This window comes from Halichoerus grypus, chromosome 14, assembly GCF_964656455.1.
Source record: "Halichoerus grypus chromosome 14, mHalGry1.hap1.1, whole genome shotgun sequence".
Taxonomy (NCBI): domain Eukaryota; kingdom Metazoa; phylum Chordata; class Mammalia; order Carnivora; family Phocidae; genus Halichoerus; species Halichoerus grypus.
In genome coordinates this window covers 580,418-598,545 of record NC_135725.1, presented here as the reverse complement: position 1 = coordinate 598,545, position 18,128 = coordinate 580,418, and the positions used below count along the sequence as shown (strand labels likewise).

Genomic DNA, 18,128 nt, shown 5'->3' with positions numbered 1-18,128 from the left:
CCCTCCCCCAGGATACATCTGGTAATGTGTGAAGACATTTTTGCTTGTCATAATCGAGGGGAAGGTGCTGGTTGCATCTACGGAGTAGAGGCCAGGGATCCTACTAAATATGCAAAGGCCAGCCTCCACCCCAAAAAAGAATTATCTAACCCAAATGTTAATAGTGCTAAGGTTGAGAGAGCCTGACTTAAATGAACAATCATCACCATCCCCTTCTGAGGACTTAACATATATAAAGAATTAATATGATGGACACAGCACTTGTGCTGGAATGAGGCGACTGGAGGTGAAGCTTTCCCTTGCACTGTCCAGGAAGAGGAAAAGGTATAGTTTATATTTATATTAAGACTTGATAAGTTAAGATATATGTGGTAATCTCTACAAAGAGAACAGTAAAAAGTATAAATTAGTAACAGAACAATAAAAACTCAGTAATCAATTTTAAAACCAATTTGAATTTTAAAAAGCAAGCAAGAACAAAAAAAAAAAAAAAAAGAAAGAAACAACAAACCAACCAGAGAACAGGCAGGACAAGTAGAAAGCAAATAGTCAGAAAATAGATCTAAACCTAAACATATCAAGTATTACATTAAATATAAATAGACTAAATGTTCCAATTAAAAGACAAAGATTGTCAGATTGCATTAAAAAAATACTATAATACTATAGTAAGATTGACAGTAAAATGATAACAAATTATATCAAGCAGCTGTGTACCAAAAGAAAGCATATATATTACCAAAGTAGATCTTATGACCAAAAAGCACTACTAGAGATATAAAAAGTACCTAATGATAAAAGCACCAGAAAGATATAACAATTCTAGATTTGAATATACCTATAACATAGTCTCAAAATATATTAATAAACATGACCAAATGACTTATAAATATTAAACTACATCCAAGAATAAACCCAAGGGATGATATAGTTCAAAAGCAAAGGAGACTCTATTATTATTTTTAAACTGAAAATTAAAACTGAGAACACAACAGTGAAAAACTGGCAAAGAATTTAAATATCCATCACTAAATTGTTTGTTAAATAACTTATGAAATGAAAACAGAGTGGACAAACCAGATGGATTTATATATATTGACATATATGTCCACAATTTATTAATAAGTGAAAGGAAAATAGGTAGTAGCATAAGATATATTGAACAATTCTATTTGTTTCAATATATATGTTCGTATATGTATAGAGGGGTCACAAAAAATGGACTAGACTAGAGGGTGGAAAACTAGGGCCCGTAGGCCATATTCTGTTTTTTTAAACAAAGTACCACTGGAACATAGTCATGTGCACCTGTTTACTTACTGCCTGGAGCTACTTTGGGCTGTAACATCAAAGCTGAGTGGTTTCAACAGAGACTGTTGGACCTTAAAGCCTAAAATATTTACCTTTTGAACCTTAAAGAAAAAGCGAGCCTACCCTTGTACCAAACTATGAGTTATGGTTAAGGCAACACATCTTTTCTGCCTTATAAACATATGCATCATTTTGAGTTTTTAAAACATATATCCTACTTTTATAAATTTAAACATCTTAAGAAACCACTGATAAAGATTGTAAACTCTGGAGAGAGAAAACTGTATGAACATGGCTTGTATCCTTATTTTTTAATTTAGTTTTATTTTTTTAAAGTTTATTTATTTAAGTAATCTCTACCCCAACATGGGGTTTGAACTCATGATCCCGAGATCAAGAATCGTGTATTTTTCCAAATGAGCTAGCCAGGTGCCCCACGGCTTGTATCTTTAAATCTCTTCTGGGCTTTCCTATGGACAACAAACTGTGGTCCACCCTAAGGAAGACCTTGCTGATGGAGCTGCCTGAGCACCAAAGATAGAGAGTCCGTCAGTACTGGGAAGGAGGAGACTTCACGGACTCGCTGCAAGTCTGAGCGGTACACAGTGGAGCACCATTATAAATGACCGAGGTTGCTAAGAAACAAAGCTTCACCTGAGCACAACAGAATACAAACTTGAAGTAGGATCATCCATCAAGGAACACTCAGTTCTGGCCACAAGAAACAAAGCAAAAAACAGCATCTAAGAGTTAAGAGAAAACCTTGGGAAAGAGATCACCGTATGGAAATGGTTTGTTCATAAGTTATCACTAAAAGGCTCCACCTAGTTATAATTCATTAGATTTTGCCTGTAAGCAGTGTGCAACTATCTATTAAAAACCTCTGTATCTGTTCCTCTAAACCAGGGCTTCTCCATCTAGACACTTCTGACGTGGTGGGCCTGCTGGTCCCTTGTCGCGGTGGGCGGTCGTGGGCTCTGTAAGACATCCAGCAGCATCCAGTCCCCCACACGCGTGGGGAGTCAGCAGCGCCCCTCCCAATGGTAACCAGTGCAGAGAGTCCAGACACTGCCAAGCGTCCCTGGGGTCAAAGCCGTCTCCGGCTGAGATGCACGGTTTTCAGTGGTGGGCTGGCAAACTTGGCCTCAAAGGATTTTTTAGCTTTTGCAGGCCATATGTTAGCATTTGTTGAAACCACCCAACCACACCCTTTAGTGGAAAAGCCACCAAAAGTAATGCACAGATAAGTGAGCGTGGCTGCTCAATAAAGCTTCATGTATGAATATTGAAATTTTAACTTCATATGTCATGAATTCTTCTTCTTCTTTTAAATCTTAAAACCATTTAAAAACATAAAAGCCACTTTGGCTTGTAGGCTGTATTTAAGAACAAGCAGCAGGTGACTCCGTGTGGCCTCCAGTCTCCAATTTCCTGACCACTGATCTAACCTGTAAACCCCAGAGCCTGGTCCCCAAGGTCCCCCGTGATAGGACTCCACCTCGAGGAAAGTGTGAGACCGTACAACCCACTCTCTTAGTTCACGCTAGTGGGGATTTTGTTCATTCTGTGACTTAGATGTGTGATTCCATATAGCCACCATCTTACCCTGACATCAAGGTGGCAGCCCAATTCAAATACAGTGGTGAGGACATCTGAAAATTAAAGTGCACTTATTTAAAGTGAGCCTCTAAAACCATAACCACAATCAAGAAAATGAATATATCCATCATCCCCAAAAGCTCCCCCATGACCCTTGGTAATCTCCTACGCATGCCGGACTGCCAAACCCCTGTCCCTGCCTTGAGGCAACCACTGATAGCCTTCCCTACAGAAGTACGCGTTTTCTACAAATGGAATCGTGTGTGTATCCTTTTGTGTAAGACTTCTTTATTCAACATAAGTATTTTGAGATTTAACCACTGTTGTTGCTACATGGTGTTCCACTGTCTGGATATATTACAATTTGTTTATCCACTAACATGCTGCTAGACATTTGGACGTCTCCACTTTTTGTCTAACAAAGCAAGCTGCCACGAACATGCACATGTAAGTCTGTGTGTGGACATATGTTTTCATTTCTCTTGGGTGAATATCTAGCAGCAGAATGGCTGGGTAAATGGTAGGTGGACATCGAACTTCTGAAGAAACTGCCAAACCATTTTCCAGTGTTCATGTGGTTTTGCATTACCAACAGCATTTTATGAGAACTCTAGTCACTCTACATACTTGTCACCACTTGCCATGGCCTGTCTTTCTAATTTCAGCCATTCTAGTTGATGTGTACTGCTATCTCACTGAGGTTTTCATCTGCATTTCCCTAATGACTACTGATTTTGAACACCTTTTCATGTGCTTATTTGCCATTTGTGTATCTTCTTTGGTGATGTGTGTTCAAAACTTTGGGCTTTTAAAAACTGGGTTTTCTTTTCATGACTGAATTTAAGACTTCTTTATTCTCGATACAAGTCCCTTCTTGAATAATTATTTTGCAAACATTTTTCCCAGTATGTGGCATTTTCCTATTGTTAACAATGTCTTCTGAAGAGAAAAAGCTTTCGATATTGATGAAGTCCAATTAAAAAAAAAATATTTCTTGCTTTTTATTGCTGTTAAGTCCAAGGTCACCAGAATTTTGTCCTGTGTTTTCTTCTACAAGTTTTACACTTTGTGCTCTTATATTTATCTATGATCTATTTTCTGTACTGTACATGACCACACACTCATTCTAGTACCATGTGTTGAAAAGATCATCCTTCCTACATTAGATCACTCTGGCACTACTGCTGAGAACCACCTCCCATGCAGGTCTGGCCTTCTTCTGAACCCTCTATTCTGTCCCACCGATGACTTGTCTATCTCAACACCAGCATCACACTATCGTTACCTCCCCACCCTATGTTAAGTGTTGAGACCAGGCAGTGCTATTCGTCCAAATTTGTTCCTCTCTCTTCCAAAGTTGCTTTGGCTATTCTAGGCTCTTTACATTTCCATAGAAATTTTAGAATCACCTTGTCATTAAAAAAAAAAAAGAAAAAAAAAGCCTGCTGGACCAGCTTTGTGACAAATCTAGGTTAACTTTACAGAATTGAGAATTTAAACCTGAGTCATCTGACCTATATCCACTGTGCATACCCCCTATATAGTTCTCTTTCCATTTACCTCAGCAATACTTCATAGTTTTCAGGGCCGCAATCTTGTACGTCTTTTGTCAGAAGTATCTTTAAAGTATTTCACATTTTTATGCCTTCATAAGCAGTGTTGTATTTTTAACTTAACTTTCTTATTGCTGTTAGCATATAGAAATAATCTTGATTTTTTTTTTTTAAAGATTTTATTTATTTATTTGAGAGAGAGAGAATGAGAGAGCACATGAGAGGGGGGAGGGTCAGAGGGAGAAGCAGACTCCCTGCCGAGCAGGGAGCCCGATGCGGGACTCGATCCAGGGACTCCAGGATCATGACCTGAGCCGAAGGCAGTCGCTTAACCAACTGAGCCACCCAGGCGCCCAATCTTGATTTTTATATATTGATTTTATATATATCAATTTCTTTTCCCGTCTGGATGCATTTTGTTTCTTGGTCTTACATTACTATACTGACTAGAACATCCAATAAAATGTTGACTAGAAGTGGTGAGACCAGACATCCTTTCATTGTTCCTGATCTTAAGGGGAAAATGTTGTATTTCAAAATTAAGCACAGTGTGAGAGATAAGTTTTTTATATATGACAATTCTCAGATTTAGGTACACAGCAAGTTACAATCAACAAAACTACAGTGACACATCACTATCACCAAGTCCATAATTTACATTACAGTTCACTCTTGGTAGCGTACATTCTGTGGATTTGGACAAATGTGTAATGATAGGTATCCATCATTACAGGATTATGCAGAGTACTCTCACTGCCCTAAAAATCCTCTGTGCTCCATCCATTCATTCTTCCCCCTGGCAGCAACTGATCTTTTTACTCTCTACAGTTTTGCCTTTTCTGGAATGTCACAGAGTTGGAATATTACAGTATTGGCCTTTTCAGATTGGCTTCTTTCACTTAGTGATGTGCATTTATTTCTTCCATGTCTTTTCATGGCCTAGTAGCCCATTTCTTTTTAGTGAACAGTATTCCCTTGTGTGGATGGACCACTGTTTATCCATCCACCTACTGAAGGACATCTTGGTTGCTTCCAAGTGTGCTGTAAACATCAGCGTGCAGGACTTTGTGTTTTCAACTCCCTTGGGTAAATACTAAGGAGCATGGCTGCTGGGTTACATGGTAAGAGTGTGTTTGGTTTCTAAGAAACTGCCAAACTATCTTCCCAAGTGGCTGTGCCAGTATGCATTGCCTCCAGTCATGAATGTCGAGTTCCTGCTGCTCCACATCCTTCTTGGCATTTGGTGTGAGTGTTTTTTATTTTGGCCATTCTAATAGATGTGTAGTGGTATCTCATTGTTTCTGTTTTTGGTTTTTTTAGAGAGAGAGAGGGGGAAAGAGTGTGCAAGTGGGAGGGAGGGGCAGATGGAGAGAGAAAGAATCTCAAGCAGACTCTGTGCTCAGCACAGAGCCCGAAGCAGCACTCAATCTCACAACCCTGAGATCATGACCTGAGCTGAAATCAAGAGCTGGCTGCCCAACTGACTGAACCACTCAGGCATCCCATCTCAGTGTTTTAACCTACAATCTGTCTACTATTTTTAAAATCAGTACCTGAGACAGGAGAGCAGAAATTGTGGATGATGACTGTACATTTATCTTCTTCGCAGTTCCACTTATTCCTTCATGCTGTTTGGAAGCTGTATTATTCAGTGTATAAAGGTTTGAGACTGTTTTGTCTTTGTGAAGAATAGATCCCTGTACCATTACACAATGGCTCTCTTCATGCAATGTGCTTCTCTATCTTACCTACTTCATCTTATGTTAATATAGACACTCCACTTTTCTTCTGATTAGTTTTACCATGATATAAATTTTCCCATCCTTTTAATTTTAACCCATTTGCATCTTTATATTTAGCACGAGTTTCTTACAGGCAGCAAATAGTTGGGTCCTGCTTTTTAAAAAAAATCTAATCTGGGGGTGCCTGGGTGGCTCAGTAGGTTAAGTGTCTGCCTTTGGCTCAGGTCATGATCCCCGCTCAGTGGGGAGCCTGCTTCTCCCTCTCCCTGTCTGCTGCTCCCCCTGCTTGCGCTCTCTGTCAAATAAATCAATCAATTAAAAAAAAAAAATCTAACCTGGCAGTCTTTGCTTTTTAATTGTGGCATTTAACGAATTTACGTTTAATGTGATTTATATAAATACATTTGGGATTATTTTTATTATTCCATTTGATCTCCTTTATTGCCTTATTTGCTATAACTTTTTTTTTGTTTAGTGGTTATCTTAGGGCTTCAAGCATGCATCTTTAACTTATTACAGCTTATCTTCAAGTGATGTTATTCCACTTCATAGCAAAGAACCTTAAACAGTATGTGCACACATCTCCTCCTCCTTGATGTTTCTGTTCTCATACATTTTAATTCTACTTATGTTATAAACCCCAAAGTACAGTATTATTACATGAACACAATCTTCATGGACGACTTCTCCCACACCTTTGTGAGCCTGCTAAGTTTTCTCCAGACTCCCAACCGCCTGTTGGGAGCTCTGGAACATGGTCACACGATGGCACATGGTTTGATCCTTCAGAGATATTTGCTGTTCAGTTTTGTTCAACGGGACCAGAGCAGCCGTTAGTCTGCGGGGGCGGGGACCGTTTCCCTTGCTGTACCAGCCCGATGCCCTGTGAAGTGCAGGTTTCCCACTCCGACTGGCAGGCACCCAAACCCTGGCGAGTCTTTTACAAGCCCCAGGGATTTTCCCTTTTGTCCTTTACAGTAGTTCGTCATGCAGTGTCAGTAAGTTCACTCACACAGACATGCTAATCAGGAGTCCGCTGAAGACCTGAGGTCTCTGGAAGACTTTACTAGGGCAGCTCTCCTCTCTATACTCTGCCCTGCAAACTCTTACCTCCCTGAAATCCCAAGGGATGTTCAACTCGGGGCACCCAGGACTCTGGCAGGATCCCCTCCCTGAGCATGGACAAGAACTGCCTCAGGCTGTGTGTGAGACCAGTCACAGGGCTCACCCTGGACTCCCCTCCCCCCGCCCAGGGTTCAAGGTCCTGTGCTACTTCATACCTAAGGTTTGGAGAAAAATGCAGCTTCATGTTTTTATCCTGATTTTAAGTTATCTTCGGTCGGGTCTCTGTTACTCCATTTTGGCTAGAAGCAGAAGTCAGATTTGAGTTTTGTCACAAACTGCTGTAATGGCTGACAGGTTCTCTATAAAGTGACCATGAACTAACATCCAGCTTCTCCAGGAGTCGCTGCTTCTCGGAGCCACTCTGGTCACTAATGGTGTCACTTGAAGGAATGTCAGCCACACAGGGATGGCAACCCCACAGCTCATGTTCTTGGCCTTCTGGTGATGTACACATGGAAGAATGTAAAAAACAGGTCTGTGAGTGACATCTGTACTTGGGCAAAGACCCATGGTGGCAACCCCGTGTTTGCTACAACCACCGTAGGTTTCTGCTGACAGAAGGCACAGTATTTGGCTAGACTGGCACTGATTACCCCCAGTTCCTGCACATTTGGGGGGTGGGCACTGTGGCATGAGGAAGGTCTCGCCTCACCACCCAGTAAGTGGTTTTCCAGTCAGATGCCTTTGGGGTTCCTACAACCTGCCCAGGGGTTTCGAAGCAGACCTGGAATACAGCAGCGTCTGATGTCAGTAGAGCACTTTGTTTCATGCAGAAAGGTTGAACCCAACGCTTACAGGGTCTCTTGTCTATTTCCTAAGGTCCCAGCCAGACTGCCGGGTTCACGGTCTATGGCCATGTTTTTGGCCCTTTGAGCTTCCAAAATCCCTCCTCTGCAGCTTTGAATTTTGATCTCTGTACATAGCATCACTTTAAACCTTTACCATTCCTGCCAGGTGACGTTTCCTGAAATTTAACAGTTTTGTACTGACTGACAGAGGTGACCAATGCAGGTTGTGAGGAGTGGGGTAAATCTCATCACCAAGCAAGGCTGCCACTCTAGCCAATGATCCTGGGTCCTTAGCAGCCCTGAGGATTCAGATTCTCCTCCACACACCCTGCCTCCATCTTGGGGTAGTGACAGCAAGGGAACCTGAGTGAAGAACAAAAGGGATAGATGCCAGGCAGGGGCGAAGGGGGAGACACTCAGCTTAGGGGGCAATGGATGCCACACAGACCTTCCTTGCAGGACTAACCACGGGCCAAAGTGTGTGGCCAGGTGAATCCTTCAACCAGCTCCTACAATCAATCACCTTGTGGAGGGTTCCTCTTTACTTTTTGTGCTACCTGACTTTATAGGGCCCGGACCATGGTCTGACCACAGTGCCACAACCACATGTCTCTTTATCACCAGGAGTATAAGTATTCATTTCTCTGATACCTCTTTCACCTCTACAACACGCAGGGCCCTGTGCTGCTCTTGAGGCCAGCTAATTAAGAATTACTCTGTCTTACATCTTTACAACTGATGCTAGTTCGCTGTTATTTTTATCAGGTGCAGTCATGCCCCCTCCTCTCAATAAAGACAATTATAAAGCCAGAAGATAGAAGAACCAAACAGCAGACCAGGGGACAGGGCCGTGGGTGGCCCAAGTCAGAGGATGACCTGGCACACAGGTAGATCGACCCTGGGTAACCTCTGAAGACACAGCACAGCGGTCTAGAGAGGGCTCGGCAAGCCATGGCTTAGAGGCCGAGTCCAGCAAACTGTTTTGTCACTGGAGTTTTACAGGCACACACGTTTGTGCACCACGGTCTGTTCTCACACTTCAAGGGCCAAGTGATAGTCATGACAGACAGTGTGTGAAAGCCTAGAATATTTAGTATTTGGTTTTTCATAGAAAAGGTTGGCTCATGCCTGTTCTAGAGGTCAAGATACTCAAAGCTCTTTGATCCTGAGAGAAGAATTCTACATTCTGATTTGGCAGTAATACAGTAGCATACAGCCCACAAATTAAATGTGTCATTTCTCCAAGATGCTATTGAGGCACACAAGCAATAATACGCCAATTTTCAAAGGTAAAAATTAGGCACCACTAAATCCGAAATCCTGCTTCCTTCTCATTCTAGAAACTGGATGGTGAAGAAGCAAGCATGAAGTTTGCAGGTTTGCTTTGTTTCCTTCTGCTTATCATTTTTCAAACCGATTTTGGACGAAATGAAGAAATGCCTAGGAAGCAACGGAGGAAGGCGCACTACAGGAGCCCGAGGAAGAGCTCCTCGCCTGCCCGCAGGGCCAGGGGGCAGCTGGGGAGCCGGCGGGTGGGGGTCACACCGGCAGCAACAATTCCCGTGCTTAACTTGGATTACAGCACAGAGGAAAAGTCTGACTCCTTTTTGAGTTTTCTTGGAGTAGAATCAAGTTATAATGTGTTACCAGGTAAGAAACCAGTAAGAGAGGGGGGGCAGAGAAACAGAACCTCCGTGAAGATAATTTTCCAAAAATTTTTTTTCAAGTTATTATATATATTGTTATTAATATAGCATATTTTAAGTTATATTTTCAAGTTAATATGTATTAAATACATTTTTCAAGTTATTATAATATCAAGATATTCTACTATATCTTTTGGTTTAGTCTACAATGATAAGTTTTGAAATAATTTAAAATTTCATTTATGGAATGTAATTATAATACAAAATTATTGGAAAACAAAAAAATAATTAGCTATCCCACAACTATATTTATAAAACCATAGTTAGTATTTTGATTTATTAATTTCTAGTCTGTTTTCTATGCCATGCATTTCAAATAATTGGATTAATAATATAGATAATATACATATAAGGTCGTAACCTGCTTTTTCATTTATGATGATAGATCATCTGGGATATAGAAAAATTATTCAAATGATTCTACGAATACATGGCTATTAACTATTTCCCACCAAAATATTTTCAACCAAAAGTGGCATTAAGCCACTGAATTTATTTTATGCAGACCAACTACTGGGTGGGGCTGGGAGGGAGGGAGCGAGCGAATGTGAGAGCCCATCTCAGGGTGGGATGTGGGGACAGTGGGTCATCAAACAAAGGACAGGCATCACAAATGACACTAGGTCGGAAGGATAGCATGTCCTCTAACATTCCAATCCAAGTAGTCTTTGTGATGGCCACCTTGGTGGACACACTCACCCACACGTCTAGGACTCTGTACGTAGGGAAATGGAGATACTTCGAAAATACTTCACAAGGATGGCACTGATGGCCTGTGAGCTAGTGCTCAGTAACACAGTAACTCTAAAGAAAGGGTCAGTTGCAACGTCTGGCTCTGCCTTCCCCGTCTGCACGCTGGGAAGGGTGAGACGTGGGCTCATCATCGGTGCCCTTCCTGCTCTCTGCCCTCTGGCACCCGATGGAACCACACTGCTGTTTTCTCTTCAGAATTTAGGTATGGCTGTATCATCTGCTTTGCTCAATGTAATGACACACTTTTAGGGCTCGTGTGGGATTCCCAACCTCCCGTTCCTCTGCTTTGGCCATCAGGGCAGCCTGCTTGGAGATGCAGAAGCCTGCTGATTATCTCTGGGCCCATCGGGAGCACAGCCCCTGTGTGCCCATGTCGGACACATGGCACAGAGAAGAAATCCCTGAGACTTGGGGGTGGGTTGCTGCCGCCGTATAACTTAGTCACCCCGGCAGATACAGTATGGAGGCGCAGCTCAGAGTCAGTCACCAGGAGGAGCTCAGTCTCAGAGGCTGAGAGCAGAGCACGCGGAAGCTGCTCTGGGGTCCCTTCTCTGGGGTCTATTTACCCCACTGTTTACGCCACTCTCGTGTGATGCTGGCAGTCTGACTTCACACTGCTCACCGTCATGCACGGGTGCTGGTGACCACACAGGGAGTTTACCAGCTCTGGCTTCTCTTCCAGGAAGGAAAGGACACTGTCTGGTTAATGGGATGACCATGTACAACCAAGCGGTGTGGTCTCCTGAGCCGTGCACCACCTGCCTCTGCTCGAACGGAAGAGTGCTTTGTGACGAAACTAAGTGCCACCCTCCGACGTGCCCCCAAACAGTTACACCTGAAGGAGAGTGCTGCCCAGTCTGCTCTGATGCTGGTATAAGTATTTACCAAAACACAGTATCACGTGTGACTGAGTCTTCAACTTCCATTGTTTTTATTTTGTTACTACCTGAAGTTTTAAATTATGGTAAACTAGTCATTAAGATTGGCACAGTGATGATAAACAGAGAAGTTATTTGGGAAAATGGATGGTGGGAGGCAGAAAAGAAGATCTTGGCTTCATAGTTCCAGCTCTGTCAGAACCAGTAAACTTGACCAGACCACACTGCCCACCGACGCTTGCTTTGGAGAAGCAGCGGCAGAATCTACAGAGCCAATAGTCCCCAAGTGTCCTGTGAGGGAAGTGTCCTCTGCTTAGTTCCTTACTTGGAGTGGCTCCCTTAATTCAGCTCAGTGTGGGCACAGTTAAGACCACGAACAAAGACAAGGAACTCCTGATGAACAAAGGGAGAGGGGTCTGCACCTAGAGAGAAGAAAGCCCGAGGCCCCAGCCTACCTGCACTCATTACCGCTCGGGAAATCTGGGGAAATGCAGGATCGTGGTCCTGGAGCAGTGCCTGTCTCTTGGGGGCACTGCTTCCTGCAGAAGGTCATGCCACGGGGCCTGCTGAATGTTCACCGTCCCTGCTCTCTTGGGGCTCATACCTGAGGGACAACCGACTCTCAAGAGGGAGGCCTAGCCAGCGCCTTCTGAAATAGATACACGTGTGGTAAATGATTTGATGGGAAGGAACAGAGACAGTTTCTCTTGTCTATAATCAAGGCAGATTGTTTTCCACGCACACAGGATACTCTCAGGGTAGGTGTCAACACAACGGCCTCCTACCAGGAAGAACTTTAGAATAGTTAGGAATTGCATTTTGGTTTACACTACCAATTATTTTACTAAGGTATTATGCCTTTAAAAAATGTTAGCAAATACACAGGCAAGATTCAGAAATGATCAGACATTTTTCAAAGGACTTGGAACAATCTTGAAATGCTGTGGTTATTTTGGAAAAATAAACTTGGATATACAGGAAGGATTTTAAATGTTTCAATATGATAGCTTTAGCTTCCCTTCCCTAATTTTTTCCTATTTTCCTTTTGCACATTCTGCCAGGGATGTGAAAAAATAACTCACTGACTTTATAAAATATACTGGATTGAAATCTCAAGTAATTCCTTCAAATAGTTACATTTTCTGGGTGATTTAGGTATAGTATTAAATAAAAGCATGGCAACGACGCGGGAAATCTGCCAGCACTAGTGCTCACTCCTCCCAGAGCTCCGGTCACTGTCGGGCCCTCCCCACTTTCTGCTCATTACACACGCAGGTGAACGCCTGCCACTGGCCATTCTGCTCCCATCATCGTGGGACGGTGGAAAGTACTGACATGCATGCCTTTGACTTAAAACAGCATCATCGGAATCCAGGAGGCCTCCCATAAGTGTCAAGTAGTAAAAATTTAAGTAGACAGTCTGGGAGGGAGAAAGAGGCGAACTTTCTATAATCCTGAATTTCAGAAGATGCTTTTGGGCCTATGGGGCTGAAAGAAAATCAGACAAAAATAATAATAAATCTACAAACAAAAGCCAGTTTCACTACCACAAGCAAGTAAAATACATGTTTCATTTTTTTGTTTGATGGTACAGATTTTTACATTATCAATAACCCTGATTAACTGAACAGTATCTATTATAAAGGTCACACCTCATCATATCGTAACCTCACATAGGACTGCTTACCATTTTGCATCATGTGGCAATATTATTTCCTCTTTATTACCGGGTAGCAAGATATTTTAGTAAAAACAAATATTAAGGCCACAGGAAAAAACAAAAATCGCTTAAAACAAATCTTATAAAATAGAAATAAAATTACTTTTAAAACCATTCAAGCAAAAATTCCAAAATGCATTTCACATTTAAATTGCACTCAAATACCTGGAGGGAATAATATTTACTAACCTCACTTTCGCTATGATTTTTCCTTTTAATAACGTTACACCTCGCCCCTGCCGTGTCCTCCCCGTGCGGCCAGCAACCTCCCGTCCGCTGCTCAGTGGTACAGCATTAAGTGATAGAAGTGAATTTTCTGGTGATTCTTCAGAACAAAGAGAACCTACCAATGTACCTCGCAAGCAACTGCCACCTCGTCGGGTGGAAATGGACCAAGTGTTGCAAAAAGAGGAACTTCAATTTGAGGAGGATGAAGAAGAAAGTAAAGATAAAGATAAGGAGCAAAAGAAAGAGACCCTTGGACCTGGAGAGCAGGGGAGACCTCTCAGTGAGGGGTGGAGCAGAGAAGAGGCAGAGGAGAGACCCCGAGCAGAGGGGAGGCGGGCCCATCAACAAGGACATCCAGCAAGGGAGGAGGCAGAGGAGGACGAGGACGACGAGGAGGGGGACGAGGATGAGGATGAGGAGCATGACAGCACCCTCAGAGGAGACGTGTTCAGGGTACCCTCCAGACCCCTGGTCCTCCCTCCTCCCAGAGGCATGCCACCTCTGCCCAGCGGGTGCTCCCTGTCCTACAGGACCATCAGCTGCATCAGCGCCGGCCTCACACAGATGCCACCGCTAACAGCACCAGAGATAACAAGCCTGGAGCTCGTTGGTAAGAGATATGGACGTCTGTTCTGTTCTGTGCTTTACAAGTAAGTAACTCTCCTTGCCCTGTGAATGTCATATCTTTGTCTTTTTTAAAAAGCTCTTTTTAAAAAAAAAAAAATTTTATTTATTTTTATTTATTTGACACAGAGAGAGAGTAAGAGAGCACAAGCAGGGGGAGCGGCAGGCAGGCAGAGGGAGAGGGAGAAGCAGGCTCTCTGCTGAGCAAGGAGCTTGATGCGGGGCTTGATCCCAGGACCCCGGGATCATGACCTGAGCCAAAGGCAGCCGCTTAACTGACTGAGCCACCCAGGCGCCCCTGAATGTCATATTTTAATTTCGTAATATAAATTGATCCCAAACAGACTAACTTCACAATCTACAATCATATACATAAGCTTTGTAGAAGAAATAGAATGGTTAAGTATAAAGCAAATTTCTCCAAACCGAATCATGATTTCCCATTGACTTTTTCCCTAAAGTCAGCTTTACTGAGGTATAATTGACATGCAGTAAAACTTATTTTTAGCATGTTCTTCTGAGCTTTGACAGATGTGTACAGTTGCATAACCACCCCCACAATCAGGACACAGAACGTTTCTGTCACCTCCCCATGTTCCCTCGCGCCCCTCCTTCTACCAGCCCTGTCTCTGCTGAGCTGATGGGTCGCTTCCAGTTTGGGGCAACTATACATGCAGTTCTATAAATATCCACACACAGGTTTGTGTGGACCTAGTTTTCTGTTCATTAAGGTGCACACCCAGGAGTGGGAATGCTGAGTGACAGAGTAAATGTGCATCTAGGTTCCCAAAGGTGGCTGTGGCTTTTCTGCTAGACGCTGCTCTGTATCCTGTCACTTGTCTTTCCCTCCTTTTAGCCATTCTGGTGGGCATGGAATGGTCCAGTCCTCCTCCAGTCCTCAGAACCGCTGGGAGGTTCTGAGCAGAGGAATGGCAGGACCAGGTGTCTGTGTGAGGCTGGCTGGTGGGGGACCCTGGGTGTGCGTCCATCTGGGAGACAAGACCCACACCCCGGGAGGCCCTGAAGACACAGGGGTGAGAGAATCTGAATGGGGTTTCGGACATGTCTCAGGGGCAATCACAGACATAAACTACCAGAGAAATAATAAGTAAATGACCTTATAAATACTTGATAGACCAAGTCTGATGCCTTGGTTCAGGACGGCCAGTCTGTGCTAGGACACCACGCTCAGATGACCCCCTAGGTAAGTCTCTTATGCCCAGCAGTTCACACCCCAACCATGTCCCCTCCACCACAGTCGGTGTGTCAGCTGTGCTCTGCCATAAGAAAACCCACGAACAATGAATGCCATGCTCAGTCACACTATTGTGGTTTTGAGAAGGTCACCACATGGTTTCTATAGTACTCACTATTTCTGGTGAGCTTACGTTCTGGGTTTAAAATCATCAACTACTGCACTTAACCAAATGTGAAAACAAGATCCCATAAATTTAAAGCATGTAGGAACTTATAATTGTGTGGATTCAATCTGTACAACATCAGATCTGGAGGCCACCTGAGCTCCTGATTTAGAGAAGGAAATTTCAGAAAGGTAGTGATAGGACAGGATTTCTGACCCAGGATCTAGGACATGTCAATGGGAAGATCAGCTTCTATGTAAGCTTCCAGAAATACATCTCTGTTATAAAATGCATAATGCTAACAGAATTGTCTAGCGAACCACATTCTAGCTGTTTTCACAGCAGCTTCACCTAAAACAGGACGGCCGCAAGCACAGCAAGTCCTTTGAGTGGAGGATCGGGCCCCAGGCTGGTGTTCCCTGCACTTGCATTTGCTGACGCAGATGCTGTCCTAGTCACGAGTACTGCTTTCTCCTCCGGGTAGAGCTCCCTTGCTATCTACGGATGTTCATGAACACACATATGTGCCTGTGTGTGCACAGGGGCCTAAACCACAACTGTTGTGTTTTCCAGGCAATTCCATCACCAGCATTCCTGATGGAGCATTCAACGGACTGCCAAATTTGGAAAGGCTCGATCTGAGCAAAAACAACATCACCTCCGCAGGCGTAGGTGCAAAGGCATTCAAGGTAAACACACACTGCAGGTGAGGAACCGTCCCCTTGCACAGTTCTGTGCTAGTTGCAGGGCAGGGAGCGAAAGGGACATGCTTTCACTGTAGCTTCCTCCTAAGTCAAGAAAGTTTCCTCTCTGGCGTTCCTAAACTCTTCAAGTCTTACCTTGATTCCAGTCTGTTGTTTTACATGATTCTAGCTGGTTTTTCGAGGCTTTACCCTTAGAGCACCCACAACAGCAAAATGACAAAACTAATGTTTTCAACTTATGGAGCAGTTTCTCCCCAAGCAGCTGAAAATATGTGGAAATATGGTCTCTTAGTACATGAGGTATTTCCAGGAATAAAGGACAGCTTATCTGGAAACTCCATTAACATTTTCAGGCCAGAAAGAGATTCGTTATTTTGTGCCGAGGGCAAGACCTGATGAACATGTGATCAGGTGGGAGTTCTGGAAACACAAGCAGGCTCAGATGAAAGTTAGCACAGGGAATGGTGGGGGGAAAGACAAGGGAGAGAGAGACAGCAAACAGCATAGAACAAGCCTCTGCAAGACTTGGGTGTGACTAAAATATTTTCTAAAAAGCAGAAAAGAAGACAATCAAGGAGTTTCAGAGAAGCAAAGGTAGAAGCAAGAAAGGAAGGGTCTGCGTATGTAAACAAATACATACACTCATGTGCCTTTTAGGAAGCCCAGTGAAACAGGGGCCCCTGGGTGGCTCAGTCATTAAGCGTCTGCCTTCGGCTCAGGTCATGATCCCAGGGTTCTGGGATCGAGCCCCGCATCGGGCTCCCTGCTCTGCGGGAAGCCTGCTTCTCCCTCTCCCACTCCCCCTGCTTGTGTTCCCTCTCTCGCTGTCTCTCTCTCCATCGAAGAAATAAAGAAAATCTTAAAAAAAAAAAAAGAATCCCAGTGAAACCTACTACATCCCACTAGGCCAAACTTTATCCCCTTTAAGACCCTTCGTACAAATCCCTGGGCTCGTGTCCCCGTTCAAGTCACAGACGTGTCCTTGTCATACGACAGCTGGGACTCACTGTTTTATCAGAAAGAAAGACACACGGGAGAGTGTCTCCTTTTCTTGTTTTGGGGTCCTCTGTCCCATTCCCAAACTGCTCAGGTCTGACCGAGTGCCCTGAGGTGAACCATCCGCGCGGCGCTCCGCTCCGGTGGGGCAGGCTAGGCCCACGAGCACACAGCTGCAAGCATGGGCGCACCCTCCGAACAGTCAGACTGTGTCAGTGCTACAAAGGAACAGCTGGTGGTATTTGTAGCAGGCCATCCTGAAGCAGTTCCGCAGTAATCAGTGCTCTTTTAGGACTGTTTCTACTAGTGTAACTACAAAACTGAGCTGTACAAGTCCACGGTAAGGACTCAAACTGCTGATTTCACTGCCAGCATCCGTGACAGATTCAGATTACTGCACCATCTAACTAACTTAGTGTCTATTGCTGAGAAGGTGGAAACCGAAGATCTAGCAAAATATGAGCGGTCCAGGGGTGACAGTTTTCTCCTACTCACTAAAGCCGCAGTATGGAAATGGGGGGGGGGGGTGGCGGCAGGAGAACACGCAGCTTCCCACGGGCCCAAGGCGGAGCATGCAGGTTTGTAAGGCTAAGTCGCGACTGCACTCTGACCCCTGAAGGAGATGCGCGACCGCATCTGTGACCATGTGAAGAGGTAATCTTGAGATTTGCTTTTCAAGCTTCTGAAGAAGTTAATGCGCCTGAATATGGATGGAAACAATTTGGCAGAGATTCCTTCAGAATTACCATCTGCATTAGAAGAACTTAAAATCAACGAGAACAGTCTGCAGGCTATCAGTGAAGAAAGCTTATCAGGTATTTAACTTTCAGTTCGTATGTGTCCTATTCCAGCCTTTTGTCTGTGGTCGTGTGGGAACTTCCCAGGCGCTGTGGCCGTGCGGACAGCTGGCGAGTTCTTTAGGCCACTTTACCATTTAAGTTCATGACGTTTATTTTCTCCTTTTGTGGTTGACTCTGGACGGAACAGAACAACTGAAGTTGTCATACTGTGAACTCGGCACAAAAGACGCAGCACTATGT

At 43.8% G+C, this 18,128-nt stretch overlaps 2 protein-coding genes across 8 annotated transcripts in view; one reads left to right on the top strand and one right to left on the bottom strand.

Moving 5' to 3' along the window:
* The window catches only part of CENPP (centromere protein P), a 249,275-nt gene that overhangs the window by 55,280 nt on the left and 175,867 nt on the right, over nt 1-18,128 (bottom strand). The gene's annotated exons all lie outside the window — the stretch shown is intronic.
* Nucleotides 1-18,128, top strand: part of ECM2 (extracellular matrix protein 2) — a 32,786-nt gene that overhangs the window by 3,978 nt on the left and 10,680 nt on the right. The window contains exons 2-6 of the mRNA XM_036098057.2: nt 9,459-9,768; nt 11,260-11,448; nt 13,438-14,013; nt 15,962-16,077; nt 17,768-17,903. Of these exons, the coding sequence (XP_035953950.1) occupies nt 9,483-9,768; nt 11,260-11,448; nt 13,438-14,013; nt 15,962-16,077; nt 17,768-17,903 (1,303 nt within the window). The 5' untranslated portion in view covers nt 9,459-9,482. The remainder of the gene's footprint in view (nt 1-9,458; nt 9,769-11,259; nt 11,449-13,437; nt 14,014-15,961; nt 16,078-17,767; nt 17,904-18,128) is intronic.